Raw genomic sequence first — 22,995 nt, 5'->3', positions numbered from 1 at the left:
CACAAAAGAGGGGAACAGTGCACAGCAAAGGTAAACAAGGCCTTTAATCAACCAGCGAATGTTTGAAAGCAGGGAAGAGTCTGGAAATCACAGGATGTGAAAGGAGGCAACCTGCAGTTCACATAGGAGGTTATAAGTAGAGGAGCCAACGGTGCCGGGAACACGGAGCAGATCTCAGCTGTCGCATTAGCCGGGTCCAGTCCCATTTGTCAGACCTCTCCTCCTGTTTTCATCGACTGCCCTCCTTCTTGCTTCTGCCTGATCACTCCCCTTCCTTCACCAGAGCAATGCATCCCCAGCGTCCTCTTCCCCAAGCCATGCCCTCCTCCTCTCTGGGACAGCACCTGCGGGACATGGCCATGGGTCTCGGCAGGGGCAAGAACTTCCTGGGAGGAAACTTTGCCTACAGTTTCATTCAGTCGGTTAAGGAGTGCCTCTATTTCCTCCTCTGCTGCTGGTGCATCAAAGAGATCCTGGATTGACGGACTGAGAGAGAGAGTAGATCAAGTGCTCATTGATTTTCCTCCGTTTCTCCGTTGGCTCCCATTGTGTAATTTCAACCAGCTTTTATTTCATCAGAAATGGAGTGTTTGATCAGCGGTGCTGGCAAAGCATTGGCAAGTATGAGTCTTGTCTCATATGTCAACAATTTACCACTTTAGTAGCCTACACAGTGAATCAAAATCTCTCTAATGTATTTAATGAAGTTACCTACAAAAGAGGTGGCTCTTGATTTTAGAAAATGGAAATTTCATTGAGGAATAGGTTTACTAAATCAGAGAACTGTTGAATGCATTTACACGGATAATTTCTTTTATGTCTGTTTTTCAGGGTCTATGGGATGCTCCCCTTGGGTTTTCAGGAAACACACTGGCACATTTCCAGATGTTGCAAATGTTCAGATTCTCCTGAATTCAACCCTGCTCTGAAATATTGAGGAATGATGACCCCCCTGATGTTCACTGTACAAGACAAACTGGTGTGGCAATGAATAAAGGCTCTAATGAAGAGAAAAATATAATCTTAATGTCTGAATTATTTTGTTTTAATTAAGACGATAGTTTCCATACTGTGCAGTTAAAAGAAAGAAAAAAAGGTTTCTGTGTCACACATGTAATGTTGTACCTGTTATGTGCCCTTATGCCTTTATGTTATGTTTAATTTGACAGTTTGCAATCTTCCATGAATGTATTTCATAATTTTCTTTCTGGAATCAACTTGATCTTATGGACTGCAAGTGTTAAAAATGCTTTGGACTGGCCTTGTTTGAGGAAAAACCTGTGTCACCTGCATGTGTCAATCAACTTGGAAGCTCCCCCGGTGAAGCACAGTGACGCCGCGTTGCTATTGGACGCCCTGGATGCAAAGGGGCGGGGCTAGAGCAAACCCTGCCCGTGATTGGACGAGACGCGTGTGGATCATGCAAGTTCAGGAGGCACGTCCCAAGTAACTCTCAAGTTGGATGGGAAGACTTACAAATTGTGTGCCGTGAGTGTGACAGACTGTGGGGGTCCGAAGTAAAGCGAGCGACCACGGTAAGAGCCAACATTTTGAATTTCTACACAGCTTACTGTTGCTTTTATTTTATAGTAACAACGTCTGTCCTGTTGTTGTGGGGGTTTTTTCAACTGCGTCGCAAACGTCGTTTCACTCACTTTTTCCTGGTTGCTCGTGCGTCTGTTGTGACATGAAAGTTTGCCTTTTTGACTAACGCTAACAACTCTCTGTACTTCATGCAAATTATTTTTTTGCAAAAAACCGGCCCCATCGCGTCAACAAGTGACTTTTCTTTGTTTAGTGGGGCGTTAAGATTAATCTTTCTCTGAGCCCTTCCCTGTGGGGCATTTCCTGTCACTGGCTTCAATATTTGAGTGTGTAAACAAAAATAATACCTTGATGAACGGCTTTGTTGCTGATGCTGTTGTGTGTGAACTGCTGTGAACAAGCTGGTTTATGGTTTTTCTGCTGACAGCTTCGCATTGCCGTCCCAATGGCCTGTCCTGTGGTTTATGCTCTTGACCTTTTTTGGTGTTTTTCCCCTGTTCAGAGAAGATGATCAGATTAGGCCTGTAGCTGTAACCATGTTATTGGCTGTATTTTGCTCTAGAAAGTATATAACCTTGGCGCAGTTACAATATTACTAGTTGTTTATAGATGTATAAGAAAGATCAAGTGTCTCCAGTATCTGTTAACATACAAAGTTAAGGTTTGATGTCACCCAGCTTTCCAAAGCTGCAGCTGTGCAGGTTAAATGAGATGCTGCTCATGAGGATCAAATAGTAGTAGCCTAAAGGCGGTGAAAAAATGATTTTTCCTCTTTTAAAAGCCGCTAGCTTTGTGGTGCATTTAAAAATAATCCATTTAAAAACTGTCCTTAGAGTACATCGCTGCCTCTGTTGTGTTCCCCATGGCCATCTTCTGCATGCTCCCTCTTCCTGTCTCTGCTCAATCTCTTGGTGGCTATATTTAGCTGGTGTCTATTTAAGCCATTCCACTATATGCTCCACAATGCTCCTTGGGCCCTAGGCTAGATTCAGTAGACTCCTCTTGGGAGGCACTCGATTAGGAGACCTAAATTGCGGAGCTGGGAGAGAATTGAATTTGGGGAGTGAAGTGTGTCATTACCCAGACAATGTGGTGTTAACCAAAGTGGTTCGTTCTCTGCATTCACTGTTTTGCCAGACTAGACCTGATAAATATGTATCTCTGTTACGTCGTGTTACGTATTTGAAAGGAAAGACTTTGTAAAGATGTGATACCTGACACTTGTATCTGACCAGGTGTGAAAATAGAAATGTGCGTGTGTTAAAAAAATATGTTGTTTGTTGTTTGTATAGATACAGTAACTGTCGAGGTTGAGGATAGTGTTTCCACCAAGTATAAAACGTGTAATCCCTGTGCAGTGTGTAAATAGACAGTATACAGTTGAAATTTGGCGGTTTTGTAGGCATCTATTCAACAGACCAGTGGCTTTGAATTGGACAGCCTGTATTTCCAATAATGCCAGCCTTAGTTACCCGTGTCTCTGCCAAAACATTTCCCCACTAACCCTAAAGCCAGGGTGATCAAAAGGCCCACACCACACGCAAACTACTAATGAAGAACTGAATGCTCCCGCAGAATGGGGCTTCCTGCACACATGCACGTACATGCACACACACACACACACACAATGTGTTAACACCACTTTACAGTAGGTCCTTTATCGGCAGAATGGGCGAGGCTGAATAGCAAAGTCATATATTCAAATTCCCTGTGTGTACACAAAAGGATGTAAATGTCTTAAAGCTCCAGCACTCACACTGTCAACCTAATGGTGATACAGTGGTGGGCCTCTGAGCGACACACACAGTTGTTTCAGTCCGAAGGCACAGAGGAGTATGGTATGGGGCCCTGGTTTGATTCTTGTCTCTATGAACTAAACACTATTAATCATTTAATCTGCTCTGTATGTTCTTCCTGTGTTGCAGGAGACAGGCAAAGCCTCTAGGGGGCCATGTCTGGCGGCAGCAACAACAGCTGGACCATCCTCTCTCCTGAGGTATCATTCACCACACATAAAGAGCATACGGATACGACCTCAATGAAATCGCATGATTTTTAAAAAAGAAAACTCCTTGTCCCAATTGATTTTCTTTCAGGTCACCTGAATATGAAATAGGTTTCTTTAATAAGACTGTCTGTGGTTCTTGGCTTTTTCCAGATTTAACTGTTATTCAGAAAGTCACACTGGCTTTTGGAAGCGCGCACGCACACGCACGCACGCACACACACACACACACACACACACACACACACACACAGACACACACACACATACACATTCTTTCTCAGTATAGTACAATATTTAAGAGAATTGCTCATCTCTTCAACTACTCACACACAATCAAAAGATAGACTGAGTGTTCCAATAATAATAATCCTGTGTGTACGTGTCCTTGACTGTTTGTTTTTTGTCTGTTTGCATCAGGAGACTGCCGCTGAAACCCTGAGGCCTTCGGCAGAGGGAAAAGAGCACCATGAAGACGGCCTTACAGCTGCTGCAGGTGTCTTTTAGAATAAAGTTGAGGGTTGTGAGATTATTTATGGCACAGGAAAAACATTCATATATCATACAGTCATTGTGTGTCACGCAAGTTATGATGCAGGTCAAATATAACAGAAGGGAAAATGAAGTATAAAATAATGCTCATTCTGCACATGCACACTGGTGTTCCTCGGCTGAATGGCTCCATTTCAAATGATGTCAGACTGTTGCTAAAAAAGGTTCATCTGTTTGTCTCCTGTGTGTGTGTGTGTGTTTGATGAACCAGGCTCTGGAGCAAACCAGCCTGCAGAGGGTGAAGCATCTGCAGAGGGGTCCCCTGTGGAGGCACACCTGGTATGACAGCAAAACACATCATTTTCTGTCATGTAGTGTTTGTTACAACAAATGCAGCTCTAATTGGCCAACAGATATACAGGTGAATATGATCCATATAGATATACAGTACATTTAAACCGCTTGTGCAGCTGTATAAGCTCAGGAGCATTGCACAGAGTACAGAGCTTATTTAGCCTCAGCTAAATATTTATACCTGGAAGATGACTCACTTCAGCTGTTACCAGGCTACAGCTTCTTGGTGGAGTTATAAAAGAATGATTATCTCTGTTAACTTTGCAGTGCCAACAGAACATTTCTATTTAAAGAGTTTTAGAAAACAAGAGAGGACCTCTTATTTAATCACTTGGTAACAGCTTTATGAAAGACTTCAGAGGAATTTCATTCAGATCTTGTTCATGTACTGTATGTTTTGTAAAGTTAAAGGAATAGTTGCCTACATTGTGAAATGCACTTATTGGCCTTCTGGCTTAACGTAAAGACTGCCTTTAGTAAGACTGCAGCAGTGCTAATCCGTATCATCTAACTTTCTGCCAGGAAGTGAATAACCACACTGCTCAAAATGTTGAACTTTTGTTCTTGAATTATGTGCTTTGCTCAAGTTTGAACCTAAAATGCTAGAATATAGGGTGCCCTAAAACCTGTGAGTGACAGTGTTATGCTCTAAGGGGTTTTAATGACCTGATTCCAGGTATCAGAAGAAAAAACAGCCGAGCTAAGTGGAGGCGAAAGCACAGAGCAGCACACCCCTGTGCCCACGGCCGCCACTGATGCCTCTGTTCCCACCTCTTTGGAAGTCTCCAGCAGTTTCAGCCCTGGCAGTGATGCGCTCAGCCAGTCAGAGGGCCTACCTGAGGGGCTGGCACAGTCCAGCCATGACCCTGATTCATTCTCGGATTCCTACTCCCACATAACCCCCTCCCCCGATGAGCCCCCAGCGTCGTTGCTGAGCACAGAGACTCTGGGTGGGATGGAATATACACAAGAAGAAGAGAGGCTCACACATCCACTAAATGAGGAAGAGGTGCAACAGGAAGGGGAGGAGTCTGACCGGTCTCCAAGGACGACTGATCTAGGGAAACAGGCAGGTATGAACAGTGACACAGGTCTTTATATATTAACTTCAAAAAGCCCAGCACAAGTTTTTCTAATGTGTTCATGTGTATTATAAACATTGGTTGAGATCATCACGTGGTATGCCTGTATCCTCCCTTTCTTTCTTCCTACATGTACTATTTGTGTTTGAAGTGTACTTGGTGGACCAGCTGATTATGGACTTGTTCAGTATCTGGGCCAGGAAGTTGTCTGGAGAGGCTGTGGTTGGTATGAGGAAGGGAGCATGATGTGACAGAGAAACTCTTATTTGCATGACACCCTGCTGAAGTAAATTGGCTTCAGAGGGACTGGGACCTCTAAAGTTTTTTGCAGTGTGATGTTTTCGTCTGCAGCTCTTTGCCTCACTACAGCATTAAGAAACCAGTCTCCCTTTGCTCTCTTGTACATTGTTTCATACATCCTTTGCTACCAACTAGACCTCAGTGTCAGTCAGTGAGTCTAGTGCCATCACTAATGAACCGTAAAATCGGATGGGGATAGTTTGGAAAGTTTTGAACACTGTTGTTTCAAAGTACCAGAAGTTCTGAATTGAAGTGTTTGAATCACTTAATGCAGTCGAAAGGAGAATGAGGAATGGCAATGGAGCAAATTAACCAGTGTGCCGTTGCACAGCTGAGCCAATAAAGAAGCAAGTGTCTTACCTCCCATGAGGACTTTTGTCTCACACTGCAGGACCATACCTGCTGTGCAATCTAATATCAGCCCTCTGAGTGCAAGAGCAAATTTGTGCCCAACAATGTACAACAGCTTTGCTTTAAAATAATAAATGTCAGAAAATAAAACCATCTAATGGATACCTACAAAGTAAATGATCTGCTGTTTTCACCGTTTATGCCTTTGGGGAAGCCGTAAAGTAGATTAAACTTGAATTGCGTGGTAATTTGCAAGATATACTTTAAAAACAGCTCTTCAAACTCTTTCTGTTACTTCTCCAGGATCCCCTGTGGATTCAGAGGTGGGCGAGGAGAGGGCCGAGAGGACAGAGGAGGACACGGAGCCAGAGGTGAGGAGGAGGTCTCTGCTAGCAGCCCTGGAACGGATCGGGAGGGCAGAGGAGGAAGAGGAAGCAGAGGAAGAGTTCCGGCTGCCACAGCGAGACGAAGACAGCGGGTTCTCCGTGAACAAGTGCATCCTCGGCGCCGTCATTCTGCTGGGCCTCGGCACCATCTTTTTCTCAGGTAGGAGAAGTTTAGATACATGACAGTGTTGCCAGTAGTGGAATAGATAAAGGGATCTTTGCGACTCAGGTGTATTATACCTGCAGGTGTCTTCATGGACCTGGATGAAGGTAGGTGCCTTTTGTAGGCTTGTTTGTATGTGCACGAGTGAAAGAGTTTTCTCTTTCTTTCTTGTCAACAGCATGCATTTGTATGTGCAAATGTGCATGTGGGGTTGAGGTGGGGCAGTTCTGCATCTTGCATTATTTTAAACACAAGACTTCAAAGCACTGCATGCTTTTAAACGTTTGAACAAGAGAGAGAGCGCGGTTTGTGCCTCTTTGCTATGAAGCTTATTTATGCTGCGTTCGAGACGAGTCGGAAATCAGAATCTCCCAGTTGAAAACTCAGAGTTCCGACTTCAAAGCGTTCGAGACACACCACGCCAGAATAACCAAAAATATGACTGGGACAAACTTTGTAATGTTTTTAGGCCTTACGTGAAGCACTTTGATTGCAAAGGGCACAAAAACAATTAAAGAAAGAACCTTTTAATTTATTTTGGCATTTAAATGCATTTTGATTGATGTTTTACCTTTGACGGTTTGGTTCTGCACGGGTGCAGATGTGACGTCAGACTGTCGAGATTGTCGAGGAAGTCGGGGTAGATTTTTTTTCTCTGACTTTGCCAAGTGGGAGTTTCGACTCGAGGTGGCGTTCGATTGCACTTTTTCAAGTCGGAGTTCGGAAAGATCCAAGTTCCGACTTGTCTCGAACGCAGCATTAGTGTTGGTAAACGAAAACCTTGTACTGTACCTCATCACCATAATGTAAACCAATGGCTTTAACTTAACCACAACATTTTTTTTTCCTTTTTAATTTTTATTTAAGTTTTAAGTATTTTTTTTCTTAGCATGAACATTAAACTGTTGCAAGGATATTGAAAATTTGCAAAATTGGAAATACAGGATTTTCAGCCAGCAGCGCACACTGCTTGATTTTATTTGGTATGATGCCACTTTTTTCACCAATAAACAAGAGTGTATCTTTTGCCTGTTTTCTTTGACAGTGTGTTTCAATACTGAAATAAAACTTTGCATAATAATTTGCAGAGAGTGACTACGGCACCAGGGAACTGAAAGATTCAGAATTATCAGGAAAACAGGTCAGTCTGACATCACTTCATCACTCCTTTGTTCTCCCTCTACTCTGTCTAACTTTCACCGACTATGTCATGTTGTGTACTGTATAAGGACAGTGAGCACCACGACATGTAGGTTTAGTGCGATATGCTCAGTAGGAGACCACCCACAATGCTGGCAGCATTACTGCTATTGTCTACCAACTGTGCTTCTCTGCTTTTGTTCTTTCCCATTTCATCAACGCATACTGTTCTCTCATTTCCTGGCTACTGTGTCTGGCAATAATGATTTCGAGAAGTCCTCTAAAGCCTTGCCATTGTGTTGTACTGCATGTATAATTTGTTGACAGGAGTGGCTTAGTCCAGAAGTCCCTCCACCCCCACTAGATGCTGACAATACAGAGCTTCTAAATAAGTTAGCCAAAGGAAACGAGCAGATTTCTGTGCTACAAGCCCAACTTCAGGTGCGACTCCATTCTGTCTCTCATCTTATTCCACCTCTACGCAGTATACATACAGTATGTGTATGAGTGTGTGTCTGTGTATAAGAGGGTGTCACTGAGTGTGTAATATTCTCACAGGGCCTTCTTCTCCTGTTCTTTTTCTTTAAACAGACACAGGGAGAAGAGCTAAAAGTAGCCAAGGGACAGGCAGCAGAGGGAGCAAAGGAGCGGCTGCGGTGGGAGGAGGTGGAGAAGGAAAACAGTAGGTTGAAGAAAGAGATGGCATCTCTCCCTGTTCTACAGACAGAAAATGAGAGGATGAAGAGAAAGCTGGAGTCTGTCCCGGCCCTACAGAAAGAACTAGAAACACTGAGATCGACTGTGACTGAATTAAAACGCTCCTCAGGTACAAAGGGACAGAGGGAGGAGGTAGGGAGGGGACGTGACGGAGGGTAGAGGATGTAGAAGGATGATAGTTTATAGAAAACAAGCAACGGTGTAAGACATTGTTTTCATTGTTTTCTTACATTACAAAGATGAACAATGAGTAATATTTTTTTTTTAATTTGTTTCTTTCAGCAGCCAGTGATGCAGCTCAAACACCTGTGAAGCCCACTACACCGCCCCCCAGTGGCCAACCAGGGGAAAGCAAGCAGGACACAGCCAGACCTCCAGAGAGTCAGGCCAAGAAAACACTGAACGACCAGAAGGAGAAGAAGACCGATTGGAATAAGGAAAAATATGACATTGGTGAAAAGAAAGGGTGGAAAGAGAGAGAAAAAACTGAACGAAAGGAGGAGAAAATAGAGCGCAAAGAAGGGGGTAAGACAGAGAAAAAGGGAAAACATGAGCAAGGAAAGTTTGACAAGGAGAAAGATAAGGGAGATAAGCAGCAGAGGCACAGTGATGAGACAAAACAACGGAAGGAGAAAGAGTGGAAGAAAGACAAGGGGAGCAGAGGTGATGAAGGAAAGCCGTGGAAGGAAAGGGAAGGGAAGAAGGAAAGGATAGAAAAGAGTGAGAGGAAGGATTGGAAGGAAGAGAAAGGCTGGAAAAAGTCAAAACATGAGAAGGTAGATGACGGTAAACACTGGAGGGGTAAGGAGGAGAAGAAGGAATGGAAGGGAGGAAAAGACCATGGAGAGAAGCACAAGGGGAAGGATGAGTGGAAGGGAGAGAAAGAGTGGAAGAAAGTGAAAGATGGCTTCAAAGGAAGTGGCAATGAGAAAGAGAAGGAGGATGATTGGAAAGAAAAAGGAGAGAGGAAAGACTGGAGGGGGAAAAATAGCAAAGATGAGAGTAATGATCGGAAAGGAAAGGGTGAAAGGAAACACTGGGACGCAAGCGAGAGTCACAGCAAGAATCAAGGAAAAGATAGGAAAGGGAAGGATGAGAGGAAACAGTGGCAGGAGAACGAGCGGAAGAACAAAAATGGTAGAGATGATAAGGAGTGGAAGAGGAAGGACGAGAGGAAACAGGGTAACGAGAACGAGTGGAAAAGTAAAAATAGTAAAGGTGATAAGGAGTGGAAGAGGAAGGACGAGAGGAAACAGGGTAACGAGAACGAGTGGAAAAGTAAAAATGATAAAGGTGATAAGGAGTGGAAGAGGAAGGATGAGGCAAAACAGTTGGGAAAGAAAGAGGAGGAGTGGAAGAGAGGACAGAAAGAGAAAAAGCACAACGACGATCGAAAAAAGGAAAAATCAAGCGCTGAAAAACAGAAAGACAATCACTCGTCCTCCGGTAGTCACGATGAAAAACATGCGTGGGGAGACAGGAAGGCCCCTCACAGTCATCGCAAACCCTCCATGGAACAACCTGAGTACTGGGTCCAGCAGAGAGAGCGGCTGCAGCACAACCCCAAACCCCCACAGCACTGTAACTCACTGGAGAGCTGCGCTCAGGCCGAGGGGCTGCTCCCTGTCCCCCTCCCCGAGTTCGAGGCCATCCTCCAGTCTTACCTCGCCAAGGCAGAGGGGGCGGGAGTGGACGCTTCCAAAAGAGAGCAGCTCACAAAGCTTGCTGTCGAGTTCTTCAAGGACGGGGTCTTTGTTCACGACCAGATGAGCTTCCAAGAATTTGTAGAGGACGTGGGAGATATTCTGGAAGATATGGTGGAAGGGGATGACAACGGGGAAGAGGAGAAGGAGGAGGAGGAGGAGGACAGCGCCATTGAGCAAGAGATGGAGGAGTTTGAAAGAGAAGTCATGAAAAGGTTTTCGGCGCCAGGAGTGGGTGAGAAGGAGGAGAGAATCAAAGGAGAGATGAGGAAGGAGAGCGGACGAGGACGTGGCTGAAGTGAAAAGAAATGATGGATCTGTCAAAAGTAGCTGAGAGGAGTCACGACAGATGAGGGCTTATTCAAAGGGAGCACTTGTTATCGGACCACAAAATGCTTACAAGAACACATTAATCATCCTGTCATCCTTTTTTCTTTTTTTTTTTTACAGGATCTTATTTTACCACTGTCGTCTGCTGTCCCGGTGATTTACTGTAACTTATATTCTCGTTTCACTGTTATGGGAAAGTTTTGTATTTCACATCTTAGTACACATTTATGAGAAGGGGCTTGGATCTAAATCACACTATAAGGCTTATTTGGGTGGAGAAGAAGACTGCACTTAAGCTTCACTGTTGTCTCTGCACTGTAATGACACTCGTTTAGCATAACGCAAACAGTTAGGACTCTGTGTCCATAGAAAACTTGCTTAATCCCCACGTCTAGCCTTATGTCTCAGTCTGAGCTCCTGCAGCTCATGTTGAATGTCCTGGGTGTTGAAGTCACTTCTGCAGATACTGTTACTTTCTCCCTTTACATAGGGGAGATTAAAGCTGTTAGACTCCGCTTCCACTCTCATCTCTATAATAACCACTATCGAGTCTTGACTGCAAACTGCACTGTGCACTCATCAGGCCTGTACCTACAGTATGTCATCTTTATGGAGCATTTGCTTTAGCCTGAGTGTCAATATCAGATTACCTTCAAAACATTAGCAGTTTTTTTGTTTTGTTTTTTTTTCGTTTTTTTAAATAAAGAGTGAAGTGAATGTGAACTGCTGAAATGGTTTAGTGAATATTTTATGTTAAATTAGAGAGATCTGCATTTGTTTTCTTTTGAATGTTTGTACATATGGCATTAAACATGTTTAAGAACTATGCTGAGCAGAAATATCTATTTAACTTATTTTATAGAAGTCAGCATAATATAGGCAGAAAAAAATTGGCGGGCACATAAAATATTGACATGTTGAACATGTGTTTCTTTTCAGGTACAGAACGTGAATTGTGCACTAAAATGTCCTTAATAATTTTAATATGTCTGTAACAATTGTTTTAAATGAGTAGGCAGGTCACTTTGCACTTGGAAATAGTTGGTTCTTTTTTTCTTTTTTGAGATTTCTTTAAACATAAACTCGTAAAATGTTTCTATGTTGCTAATTCGGGGCGGTACAGCCACACAGTGATTGTCCTTCTGAGGGTAACAATGTAGCATAGACGCTGCACTTGGGATGCTCTTATTAACCCATATAATTGTTATAAGAGCAGATTAATAAATTTGGTGGATCCATGTGATGAAAAAACTGTATTTTGTCATCTTTTTTTCTCACTTGGGAAATTATTTAAACATTTAATATTCCAGGTCGATCCACATAAATCTGATGGTACTGGATTAACGAGTTCTGATGAGTCTGCAGTGCTGGAAAGATGGTGAGATCTTTTTCTATTTAATTTTATGATAAAAAATAATTTATAGTTGTCTGAGGAATTGTCTTATCACTTTCTATTGAAAGTCAGCAGGCTTTACTCTTCCGCTGACAGATCAAGAGTGTCTCCTCTTCCAGGGTCCATGGATTGTCTTGTCTCTGTCAGATTTATGTCTTTTTGTCCTCAGGGAAACTTTTTTGTTGTCCCTTCCTTTTAGTCTCTGGATGGATGATGTGACAACTTGGCTGATGGCAGAGAAAAAGACGGTGGTGAGGTTGCCGGTGATGTCACTTAGGTCACTGAGTCCATTTTGTCAGTCAATTATTGTACCTATTTAAAACCAGGAACTATGGGTCTGAGCTGATTAAATATAGATTTTTTCACATAAATACTACAGACTTGTGTATCCGTACCTCCTCATTCTGTATAGCTTCTGTGGTTCGACCGAGACTAACAAAAATACATATACGTACTGTACATATCTGCTCATCCATATCCTGCTGCTTCTCTATAAAGCAAAGTTTCACGCAGAGTTGACTTCCCTAATGTACACTTCTCTGTAATGAATAACTACCTAATAAAGCCTGCGGACACTGTAAATCAGTCCCGTGGCACAGCTAAAAGAGGGAATGACTTTAAAGGACCTCTGAGTTTTTCCCACACAAACTTTTTTAAAAGCATAAAATGCCTCAACTCTTCAGGCCCCAAACTGGATGAGTGGGTGCAGCAGGCAATCAAGAAATTTGAGATGTATAAATGATGTTTTGAAACATAGGCAATCAAGCCCTTAGACACAAATACACCTACAGCTTAGCATCAATCACAAAACCAACGAGCAGCATTGCCCGATGGAAAACCCATGATGCTTTTCTACTGCTGTGCACTGCACTATGACTTCTCAGTTGTCACTGTGAGACATTTATTTAGTTATTAGCTGCACTCTCCTTCTGCAGAGATGGCCCAGGGAATGAGGAAGAGGAGTATGGAGTGCAGTTTCAGGTGTATGGGGGATATAGGGCTGAGTTTGTGCGTGTGTGAGTGTCACACAGCTGAGACGAGAAGACAGCATGTGGGTATGTATTTGGCTGATAAAGCTATTGTGCTTGTTAGCACTAACTGCCTCCCTAATATGCCAGTTGTGCACATCCTGTCAGAGATTTGGCTTAAATAATGTGTCTCCTCTGAAGTTAAACCCAAGTGCCTCGTTCTTGAAAGTTTCTGCAACACAGGCTATGTAATTATATCTGATTTACTGCTTTCTTTTTGCTCTCTACAGCAGTCTCTCTGGCACTTCTGCACTCATACACAGGAATGGAAAAATGTTAAAACTGCCGTCCATGCATCGGCATGAACTGAGCAAAACATTAAACTGTTAGTGGGCAAACATTGTGATATGTTTAAACTGTCTCTAACTTCAGTTGCCTGTGTGAGTTAGTCTGAGCTTTTCTTTGAATGAGGTGATTCATCCAGTAATCCTTAACTTCTGCCAGAGACTAGTCACACGCTGAAGTGGCATCTGAAAATGCAATCACGTCACGGAAAAAGGTCAGTGGTTTTTGGGTTTACAGTTTTACTAGTTGTAATGAATAGTGTGCCAGAATGGAAGCTGTCTAAACAGACAAATTAGTGAATGTTTTATCTGCTCACCAGGTAGGGGGTAAAGGCTATAAAAGACCAGGCAGACTGGTACTGGAACAGTTCACCTGCACAGTTACCTGAGATTGTGAGTCTGTGGTTTTATCTGCCAGATCAAATTCTAGTTCAAGTCTAGTTGTGTCTCTTCTAACCCGGACTAAACACATTTGTAATTTTTTTTTTTTTTTTTAAACTGTTCTGAAAAATTGACTCAACTTCCCTGTCCTGTCCTGTCTTTCAGCTCACGATGGAGTCTGCTGTTGGTGTGCTGGTGGACCAGTTCAAGGTGTACGCAGGCAGTGACGGCTCCTCTGACACGCTGAGCAAAGACGAGTTCCGCAAACTGGTCAAATCAGAGCTCCCAAACTTTGTCAAGGTGAGGACTGAGGAGTGTAGGTTTACCAAAAAGCAGCAGTAAACTGGGGAAGTTTAGGCTAGTTGTGGTTGTAAAGTTTTGTCACTGTGGACTGTTCTTTGTCATGTATGCTGTAACGTAACTGTTGAAATGAATAAGTTTATGACCTGCAGCATACATCAGTGATGTTCTGTATTTTCCCTATAAAAAATACCAACCAACAACGACATGATCTGACCAGCAAGCGTAATAGCCAAAGCCTGTACAGCTTATTCTGCAGATGGCATAACACTCTGTTATTGTCCAGAAACTTGTAAAATCAAATTAGCAAGCTACCCTGCTGTTCCTTCATTACCATGAATATGGTGACTGTTTATTTTGAGGCAATCACACCGCTTACCCATTTAATGACTGTATGTGACCTGTTTTTAAAGATAACCATCTTGAATTTTGCCTTGATGCATTTTATATTTTACTGGAATCTGTTGCCAACAACTATAATATATCACTTTATTTAGCTTGTGCACATATTTTGTCAAGGAGCTGTATCAGCTGTGTGTTTGAAAGACAGGAGTCAGGAGGGTGTTCGACGTTTGCGCTGCTGCTTTTTGTTTGCCAGCTTTCTCATAAGGCTGGCTTCACGTCGAGATAGTTATCATCTGGATGCCATACCGGCTCTTACTGCTCTGACCATGTAATTAAGCGTTAGTCATCACTCTTGTTCGTGGGCAGCCTTTAATGCATGTGGTCTTAGTGTACGTCTGAGTCACATAGCAGTACTTTAAAAGATCCTTTCAGAAGATTTGACTCTTTCTGCTCCTGCCTGTGACCTTCAGCAGTCGGAAGGCAGGATATATCTTACATTTAAAAATGTTCCAAGTAAACAATGAGTTTGTCATGACGAAAGAGTTTCCACCCTTCAGAGACTTGGAAATCTGGCCGTGTTGTGGTTGTGTTGCCCTCACTCTGCATGTCTAACCAGCGCACAATGGTAGAAAGTAGCAGTTCCTGTGGCCTGACCAAGAAACACAGCTGCCTCTTCCAAGTGTGGAAAATTCCATGTGTTTCTACTTGCATGAAGAGTTGATATAAACACACTGGCCACTAGATGGTGACACAGTCAAAGATCCTCATGCCAGCTGCCAAACCACCTCTGCTGATTTTGCATGAATTCGTCAACTGGTGTTGTGTGCCAGCTTGCCTGAGTCTCATCTCACCACACACACCAGCTCTGGGTCGTCCTCTAGTGCCTGTCCTTGTTGTTTTCAGCATTTGACACAAAGTATCTTCCTGTTTTCTTGCAGAATGCTGCTGACCCTGCTGTCGTTGACCAACTTATGAGTTCATTGGACAAGGACAATGATGGAGAGCTCAGCTTCCTGGAGTTCTGGCAGCTGATTGGGCATCTTGCAAGCAAGCATGGGGGATTCAGCCAATAAGAGTGCCCACCGATACTCTGTGACAGTTCCAAGTGTGTTGACTGATTTACAGTGATACAGTTAGGGGGGGGGAATGGAGATCAGCCAAATGGAAAACACCCTAAAGTCTGTTTGAACTGTTGTTTATCAGTGGTCTGCTTTTCTTTTCACCCTGTTCTCTCACGAGCTGCTGCCAAGCTGACACACACACACACACACACACACACACACACACACACACACACACACACACACACACACACACACACACTGTCACAGAATACCATTTACCTATTTCAGCAGTTTCAGAAACCAACCCTGTTTTCTTACCCCACACACACACACACACACACACACACACACACACACACACACACACACACACACACACACACATGCACGCACAGCTGCTTGTGCTTACAGGTCTGTGCGGGTGTTGTTGAATGGGAATGCATTGTCTGAAACCTTGAGAATGTGTGTATAAGAATTATGTGCACTTTGCTTGTCTAGCTCTTGGAAATGAGCCTCTTGGTGTTTGTCATCCCTCTCTCCAGGACACAAACAGAGGTGTGGTGTTGCTAGCAGAACTAGATTTGGTTGTGTAAGGCTGGGAATAAAAAAAATAAATTAAAAAAAATAGAAATGAATGAAATGCAAGCACACGTGTGTTTCTTTCCTCCCAGATTTTATTTGTTCGTTTTTTATTATTATTTCTGGTGATTTCTGTCTTTTTACAACCTTTCCACAAGTGAGTAAAGTTTCAGGGTGTGGTTTCAGTACATCTGTGCTGGGAAAGCTTTGGAAACACGCGCACTTAGTCATGAGCGCGTGCTTGTTTTTACACGTTGAGAGAAAGTGCTGGTAATAAAGGACGTTGAGGTGAATGTGCGCACATGAAACACAGCGATCAACAAAGTGATTATTTTCTTATCAAAGCTCATTTTAAAGACTTTCTGTGTTTTGTTCAGCAGCGAAAATGTTTGCAAGAAATTGTTGCTGAAAACTGTTTCGTTGCTCAAGCTGCGCCTCTCTACATTCCTTCTCTCTCAGGCACACGCCCTATGACAATGAAAAAAAAGGTTGGCTTGACTGAGGAGTTAAATCACGGAAAAGATATGTGTTGCAGCTTAATCCAGCCTAAGACTGAAGAGGAGGATCTCTGAGAGAGAAAGAGCCCAGCTGCTGCAACAGATTCTTGCTTTTTATTGTTCTCTATCCTAACGGTGAGTATTTCTTGTCTTGATTCTGACTTTAATGACGAGCTCTCTCTTTCTCTCTGTGGTGACAGGACATATTTTGTCCAAACTGTCTTGTAGGCAAACTAGGGAAACGCTCAGTTTAGCTTATTTCCTCCAGCATGTCATCAATTTTGTATAATTTGCGAGCGCCTCTATTGTCATTACCCAGCTTGGTGGCCACAGGGATCGGGTTCTTCTTCTTGGTAATTTAACCCCAATCCCTTTACACTTCCAGAGAAACCCGAGTCACGTTTACTTATTTATTTGTTGTGTGTCAGTCCTGACTCTGGCCGCTCTACAAATTGTCAAGATTAACTGGGGCTACATTTATGTAAATGTGGGACAGGGGCAAGCCCCTGACTGACATCTCTGTTACGCACGGCGGCTGACTGGCTTTGGCGCATTTGCGCGGAGGCCGTTATCGCCTCCATGCAAACTGTGGTGACTATGACAGCGGTAGGATTTAGCTCCTATCAATCTGAATTATTAACGATATATGATAAGAATCGGGTAGCGAGACTCCGGTAGCCTCAGCTGGGTGTAGTTTGATGACGCGGAGAAGGAGACCTGGGCGATGACAGGTAACATGCTCCCAGAGGAAGTGAGTCGGACACACCTATAGTTCAAACAGCGAGCTGGAGTTGATCGGTCACTAATCAATGCTCAAGCACGAGCACGAGCTCCATATAGAATGCCAGGTTATAACAATGAGCTGTGGTGGTCTGCGGTCATCCACGTGCCTTTAAAACGTTCAGGCTTGAGTCTTAACCAACATTTTGTGTCACCTGGAGGGGTGGCGAGGTGAGGGGTGGAGGATGGGCTGGGTCGCCCTACCTGAACTGGTTTGTACTTGTCAAGACTTCAAGCTTTGCAGCTCTCACTGTCTGACTTCCTATGCAGTGACTGTCCAATACTCTTTATTTGATTTAGCGAGCTAGCCATGCAAATACTATATAGGAGAGTTTGTCATCTGCAGTAGGCGACTTGTATGTCATAATTCAAATACAGTGGCACTAATGACAAACAGTACAATTTGACACACATTTATTGATATTTATCATGTGTTTCAACCAGAGGCCTTGTTCTGATCAGAGACCTATTTTGCATGGGAGACACAAAATAACAGATCAACAAATAACAAAACAAAGAGTGCTGAAATGAAATTGATGATTGATTGATGAAATGAGCATCTTCATTTAAAATTATGTCAAACTCAAACCAGTTTCCTCAATTTAATTTTATATAACTTTTTATTTTATTTTATTTTATTTTATTTTATTATTTTATCATATTCACATAATCTAAATTCCAAACCACCAAATGCAGCAGTTTCCAGTCTATTAATAGCAGATTACATTAAAGAGGTGACTGGTGGACAGTTCTAAAGCTTTTTTTTTTAGGTTTGTTGATGGTTATACTGAAGTGCAATTAGTAAAAATGGGTTGTGCCTTAAGGCAAAAAGACAGGAAACCAGTGTGATGATGCAAAATTCCAGTAAAAAGCCACAAAAAAAGGGGCAGATGCAAATAAAACAATGTCCGGGGCTTCCCACAAGCATTCAGAACGCTTGAGTCATTATGATCGCAAGTTCCACATTATGAATCTGAGTGCAGTGCATGTGCTGAGAGGCTATAGGAGAGCTTCATGTGTATTCAGCACACGATTGCAGTGTGTGTTCTTCTTGCTCTTATCAGGCAAAACCTACTACATGTTCCTTTTCTACCCATTTTGTAATTCAGTGGCCCTAATGTGTCCGCTCCTGACCGAGGGTGTCTTGGCTTCATGTTCATCTCATTACATTCGGAAGAGACCTTAATGGATGGTGGCCTGTCAGACATTTTGATATATGGCCAGTGCAAGATACGAACACACACACACACACACACACACACACACACACACCCTTGTCGGCCTGCTCCTGTGCTGTTGTTTGTCTTGTAGAGGGTGTAAGGAAGGTGTTGGGACAATTATAGTAACCTATTAAATAATGATGAACACTGTGCTGATGACAGATGCTCACTTGCATGTAGGAAAGAGTTGTGTGTGTGTGTGTGTGTGTGTGTGTGTGTGTGTGTGTGTGTGTGTGTGTGTGTGTGTGTGTGTGTGTGTGTGTGTGTGTGTGTGTGTGTGTGTGTGTGCTGGCATTGCAGGGAGACATGAAACAGAATCCAGGGTTTGGGTGGCTGCTCTCACTCACCCAGTAATTAGGTTAATGCAACAGAAGTCCTAATTGGTGTTGTCCTTCTTTAGATATGCGCGTGTATGTGTGTGTGTGTGCATGTCTTTCTGTCCGTCTATCTGTAGCTATGTCTTCGTATGGGTCGGTGTACATGGGTGCATAGGATGAGCACTGAGGTGTGACATCAGTGTCAGATGGGAGACTAACCGGCTTCTACAGTTACTCCAACAACATCACCCCAGGCACCCATCATCATTACACCGCTGCCTTGTAGTAGTTTCCAATACTCACTGGAAATCCTGCAGTGAGGTCTCACCCCACATTGCTGTGATACTTATCATCTCTACTCAACTGTCCCCAGCATTTATTCAGGCCCTTTATATTCTGTGAGCAGTTGCCTTGGAGATCTAGTTTGTTAGGAAAACACAAAGCTAAATGGGAACAGAGACCTAGTGTGACCTCTCTGCTGGCTAAATAATGCCAGAATGCGTAAGGTTGCAAATGCTTTGACTGTATTTTTTTTTTTTAACACTGAACTCTTTCTATGTCAATGCACCTACAGTATGTATGACCAAATAAAATGTAAGTAGCACATTTTAAATATTTTTGCATTTGTTATACATAAAACAGTTGTTTTTTAATGCCAAGCTGGACATCAATAATACAGAGCTCATAGATAATGAGTGTTATAATACACATACTTGCATTCTCTATTAAAGAAATCAATATAGCCTTATATTGTTTATCAGCAGGAAATTACTGTATCTCATTTGTGTGCTAATGGATGACAGTCAACAACTTTTCATAAAAATCAATTGTTTTATTAAACAGGAAGTAGACCCAAACAGACACACACATCGAAATGTTTATTTTCCTTAAGTGCTCCCTGATCAGTTTTTCCACCATCAGCACCATGATGATTATATATTATATTGAATAAAGCATAAAGCACAGATGAAATAGAGACGTACTCACACCTGCAAAAAGATCTTTTAGCTTCTCTATTTCATTTGTGTAATATGTTCTATTCAAGTGTCCCAGTTTGTCATGACAGCGTGACACGGAGCCAACATGCACAATGCCAGGACTCTGAAACTGAAGCGGCTACGTGGAATTGAGCCTATTGTTAATTTCATTATTTACATCTGTGCTTTTTCTATTGTCACATATCCAAATGTTCTCTCTGGAGGTGATTATCAGCAACACTCACATTTGGCACGTAATATGGTTCTCTAGACCTGACATCCAATGAAAGCATGTTGTTCCTATTTCCATCCTGCATTGTTCAGCTGGCAGTAAGAAACAAATCAAATCTTCAATCTGCATGTTTCCAGTGTTCATCGCCTCTTCAAGTCCTTCTTAGATTCTCTCAGTAAAAGCAGGAGTAGCTATTTACATTCAGGTTGGTTTAATCAATTAGTTCAGACAGGCTGGGAGAGGTTTTTCAGATCATACTTGAGCTCAGTGTGCAGTGTACTGCTACAGTGTGAAGGGAGGTGCGCTGCGGCAGACGGACAGCAGGCAGTAATCTGAACCTGTGGCCTCCTGCTGGCTTGTGGGGATCAGATGTCCACCGTCAGAGATCACAGCTCCCATTGTGTTTACCTCAGAGACTCCCCTCCTCTTCAGCCTTCCATCACTCCCCCGTCTCTTGCTCTGTTTACCTCAGAGAGCCTCCGGGCTCTGCCCCACCATCTCCCCCATTCGCTCTCCTCCTCTTCATCTATGCTGACATCACTTGTGTGTCTCACCTTTCTCACATGTTTATGTCCAGAGGACAAAGCTATAAGTATGCTATTTAAATATGATTCATTTTCATCCAACAACAACAATTCACATTAAGTCCCTTTTGTAACTGTCTTGACTAATCTCTATTGTAGCCTACTGTAAGTCTTGTAACAATCAAATAATCAATTTTCAATTAATACATTGACTACTTCCAACATACAGGGCATTCTAAGTTAGGTGATATGTTTTACTAACACATTATATAATATATATGATATGATTGCACATAATTAACTGTGAAAAATCCCTAATCTTAATCTGCCAGCTGTGCACAAGTATTCCAAGGTTATTATGCACATTTCTCCTTTCTGCAATGCAACAGATGATGTACTAAATAACTGAAATAAGCCTTTCATCCAACAAAAGCCCAAAGTAAATGTATTTTCATTTGAATAAAAATAAATTGGAATGGAAAATTAGTGACCTGACGGCACGTTGTCTGAGTGTCTGAGATATGGCCATATCTCCCCTGTCATGCCCTCAATTTTCTTCTTCAACTTTTTGTCCTTGCCTCCCTTTTTAGATATGGAGTCAGCCATTCAGACGGTAGTGACCACATTTCTCAGCTCTGCCAGGGGGAAGGAGAACCTAGATGGGAAATCCTTCCAGAAAATGGTAAAGAAACAGCTTGGCAACATCATGGAGGTGAGGACCTACAGCTTTTTGTTGTTTATCCAAATAAAAACCCAAAAGGGTATTTTCCTTTCATTCTTTTTAGGTGTAAATATCTTCTTACTAACAGTGATACCTGTTGTGCGTCTTTCTGTCCATGTGTGTTTTTTCCTCAGGACACAAACAGCTCCTCTGCCGTCAAAGAGATGCAGCGGGGACTGGATGAGAACAGCGATGGAAAGGTCAGCTTCCAGGAATACCTCACTCTGATTGGCTACGTGGCCACCAGCCTCAGTCAGAGCAAGAGTGGATCCAATGCAGACACGTCGTAGATGCTTAGGAAGCCGCAGTATTTGATCCATCGGCAAATAAACAGCAGCTTTTTTTCTCTTTTTTTTTGCACCCTTTAAGTATCTTTTCTCATTTCTTCATGTTCCAGAGATCATGTATACATTTTGTCTTTCACAACAGCCCATAACAATTTTCATTCACTTAATCCAACAGTTGTGTAATGCTCTGAACTACATTTAAATGTCTGTCCGCATGTCACATCTCTCCACTGTCAATGACACATTGAAGGACTCTGAGTTGGACATTTTTTTTATATCAATTAAACAAAGGATACTTACTTTATTTTCAAAAATAAAACTTAATATTAAAACTTAAGAAGTTGTGTGTTTTTTATTTATTTATTAGTAATCATCAATACTTACTAAGTACCATCAATGAGCATCTTGCTGATGCAGTTGACCTCCATCATAATTCTGCCGGGAAATGATAAATATATATATATTAACAAACATGCGTACAGTTTTTTCCTTCATTTGTCATTGAACCACTGGCACCTCTGCAACAACGCCTGTTCCTTCCACAGCTACCAGCGACACTTGCTAAATATAGCCATGACATCCATGGCTAGTCAAACTCAGCAGCCATTAGATGCATCAACTATTGCAACCAGATCCTGACATACAGTATATGCCTCCTATTGTGTACCATCCTCCACTCTGCAACACTATACATACACACATATGGTGCATACGGCTCCACTCACAGACACAATACACTGCAGCAACAACACACAAACAAGAAGATGCACTTAAAGTGCTGTGATGACAGATTCAAACATACTCATGACATCTTGCAATGACAGTGCTTTTGCATTAATTTTTTTCATGGTGTTTTCTTTTCTAAGTACTGCACGATCCTGTAGAACACTCACTCAAATGCACATGATTATGCGAGACTGTCATTTATTTTTACTCTTCATATACTTTTCATGCCCTTCGTTGTTTTGGTTACATTGCTTAAGTCGGATGGATAGACCCAAATTATTTAAAATAGATACATAACCTTTTCCATGCGTTTTGCGCATGCATGTGATCTGTTTTTAATGTATTTTGTGTAAATGTGTGTATGTGTGTGTGCGCGCGTGTGTGTTTGCCTTTGTTGTGTAAGTTTTGTAAAGCCTTTGTATTGGGGAATTCTCTGCATGGCTGCCAGGTGTGATGGTTCCATTCACCTGTGCTACACTAATCCTGCGGATACTATATCAGACATGACCTCCAGTAAACATCTCACCTCCCCACCACACACACACACACACACACACACACACACACACACACACACACACACACACACACACACAGTGACTTACCCAAATATCCATTTTGCTTCTTCAAATCATACACTTTGCAGAGACCTTACATCTATCAATCTCTATCCTTTGTTTTGACATTAAGTACAAAATGGTTGCACAACAAGGTAGTAGCACAAATCTACTGTCACAATAGCGAGCTGTAGCACAGTGACTGATGCGTTGGT

At 42.5% G+C, this 22,995-nt stretch overlaps 4 protein-coding genes across 18 annotated transcripts; all 4 read left to right on the top strand.

Annotated features, from left to right (window-relative positions):
• The first annotated feature begins 54 nt into the window (after positions 1–54).
• Positions 55–678, top strand: lenep (lens epithelial protein). The gene has a single exon (XM_085801291.1). The coding sequence runs from the start codon at positions 288–290 to the stop codon at positions 480–482; it is 195 nt and encodes a 64-aa protein (XP_085657417.1). The 5' UTR covers positions 55–287; the 3' UTR covers positions 483–678.
• A 773-nt stretch (positions 679–1,451) lies between these two features.
• pbxip1b (pre-B-cell leukemia homeobox interacting protein 1b) lies at positions 1,452–11,819 on the top strand. 15 transcript variants are annotated; one of them, XM_085801277.1, is made up of 12 exons: positions 1,452–1,535; positions 3,471–3,541; positions 3,971–4,046; positions 4,314–4,381; positions 5,073–5,469; positions 6,433–6,675; positions 6,762–6,785; positions 7,767–7,819; positions 8,146–8,259; positions 8,410–8,644; positions 8,818–9,753; positions 9,829–11,819. In XM_085801277.1, exons 2-12 carry the CDS (start codon positions 3,497–3,499, stop codon positions 10,533–10,535), a joined length of 2,898 nt encoding a protein of 965 aa, XP_085657403.1. In that variant the 5' UTR covers positions 1,452–1,535; positions 3,471–3,496; the 3' UTR covers positions 10,536–11,819. The 15 variants fall into 15 exon arrangements, with proteins under 15 accessions (XP_085657403.1, XP_085657414.1, XP_085657407.1 ...); XM_085801288.1 differs by adding an exon at positions 5,630–5,704 and having other exon boundaries at positions 8,818–11,542; XM_085801281.1 differs by having other exon boundaries at positions 8,410–8,500; positions 8,821–11,819.
• A 1,975-nt stretch (positions 11,820–13,794) lies between these two features.
• On the top strand, positions 13,795–15,439 carry LOC146971784 (protein S100-A11-like). The gene is made up of 2 exons (XM_085801272.1): positions 13,795–13,954; positions 15,238–15,439. Exons 1-2 carry the CDS (start codon positions 13,826–13,828, stop codon positions 15,370–15,372), a joined length of 264 nt encoding a protein of 87 aa, XP_085657398.1. The 5' UTR covers positions 13,795–13,825; the 3' UTR covers positions 15,373–15,439.
• An 811-nt stretch (positions 15,440–16,250) lies between these two features.
• LOC146971783 (protein S100-A13) lies at positions 16,251–21,837 on the top strand. Its single transcript, XM_085801271.1, has 3 exons — positions 16,251–16,574; positions 21,080–21,201; positions 21,345–21,837. The coding sequence occupies exons 2-3, from the start codon at positions 21,082–21,084 to the stop codon at positions 21,498–21,500; spliced, it is 276 nt and encodes a 91-aa protein (XP_085657397.1). The 5' UTR covers positions 16,251–16,574; positions 21,080–21,081; the 3' UTR covers positions 21,501–21,837.
• The last annotated feature ends 1,158 nt before the right edge of the window (positions 21,838–22,995 follow it).

This window comes from Trachurus japonicus, chromosome 16 (assembly GCF_045865225.1).
Source record: "Trachurus japonicus isolate A0001 chromosome 16, Traja_1.0".
NCBI classification, from domain to species: Eukaryota; Metazoa; Chordata; class Actinopteri; order Carangiformes; family Carangidae; genus Trachurus; species Trachurus japonicus.
This window is presented reverse-complemented; position numbering and strand designations above follow the sequence as displayed.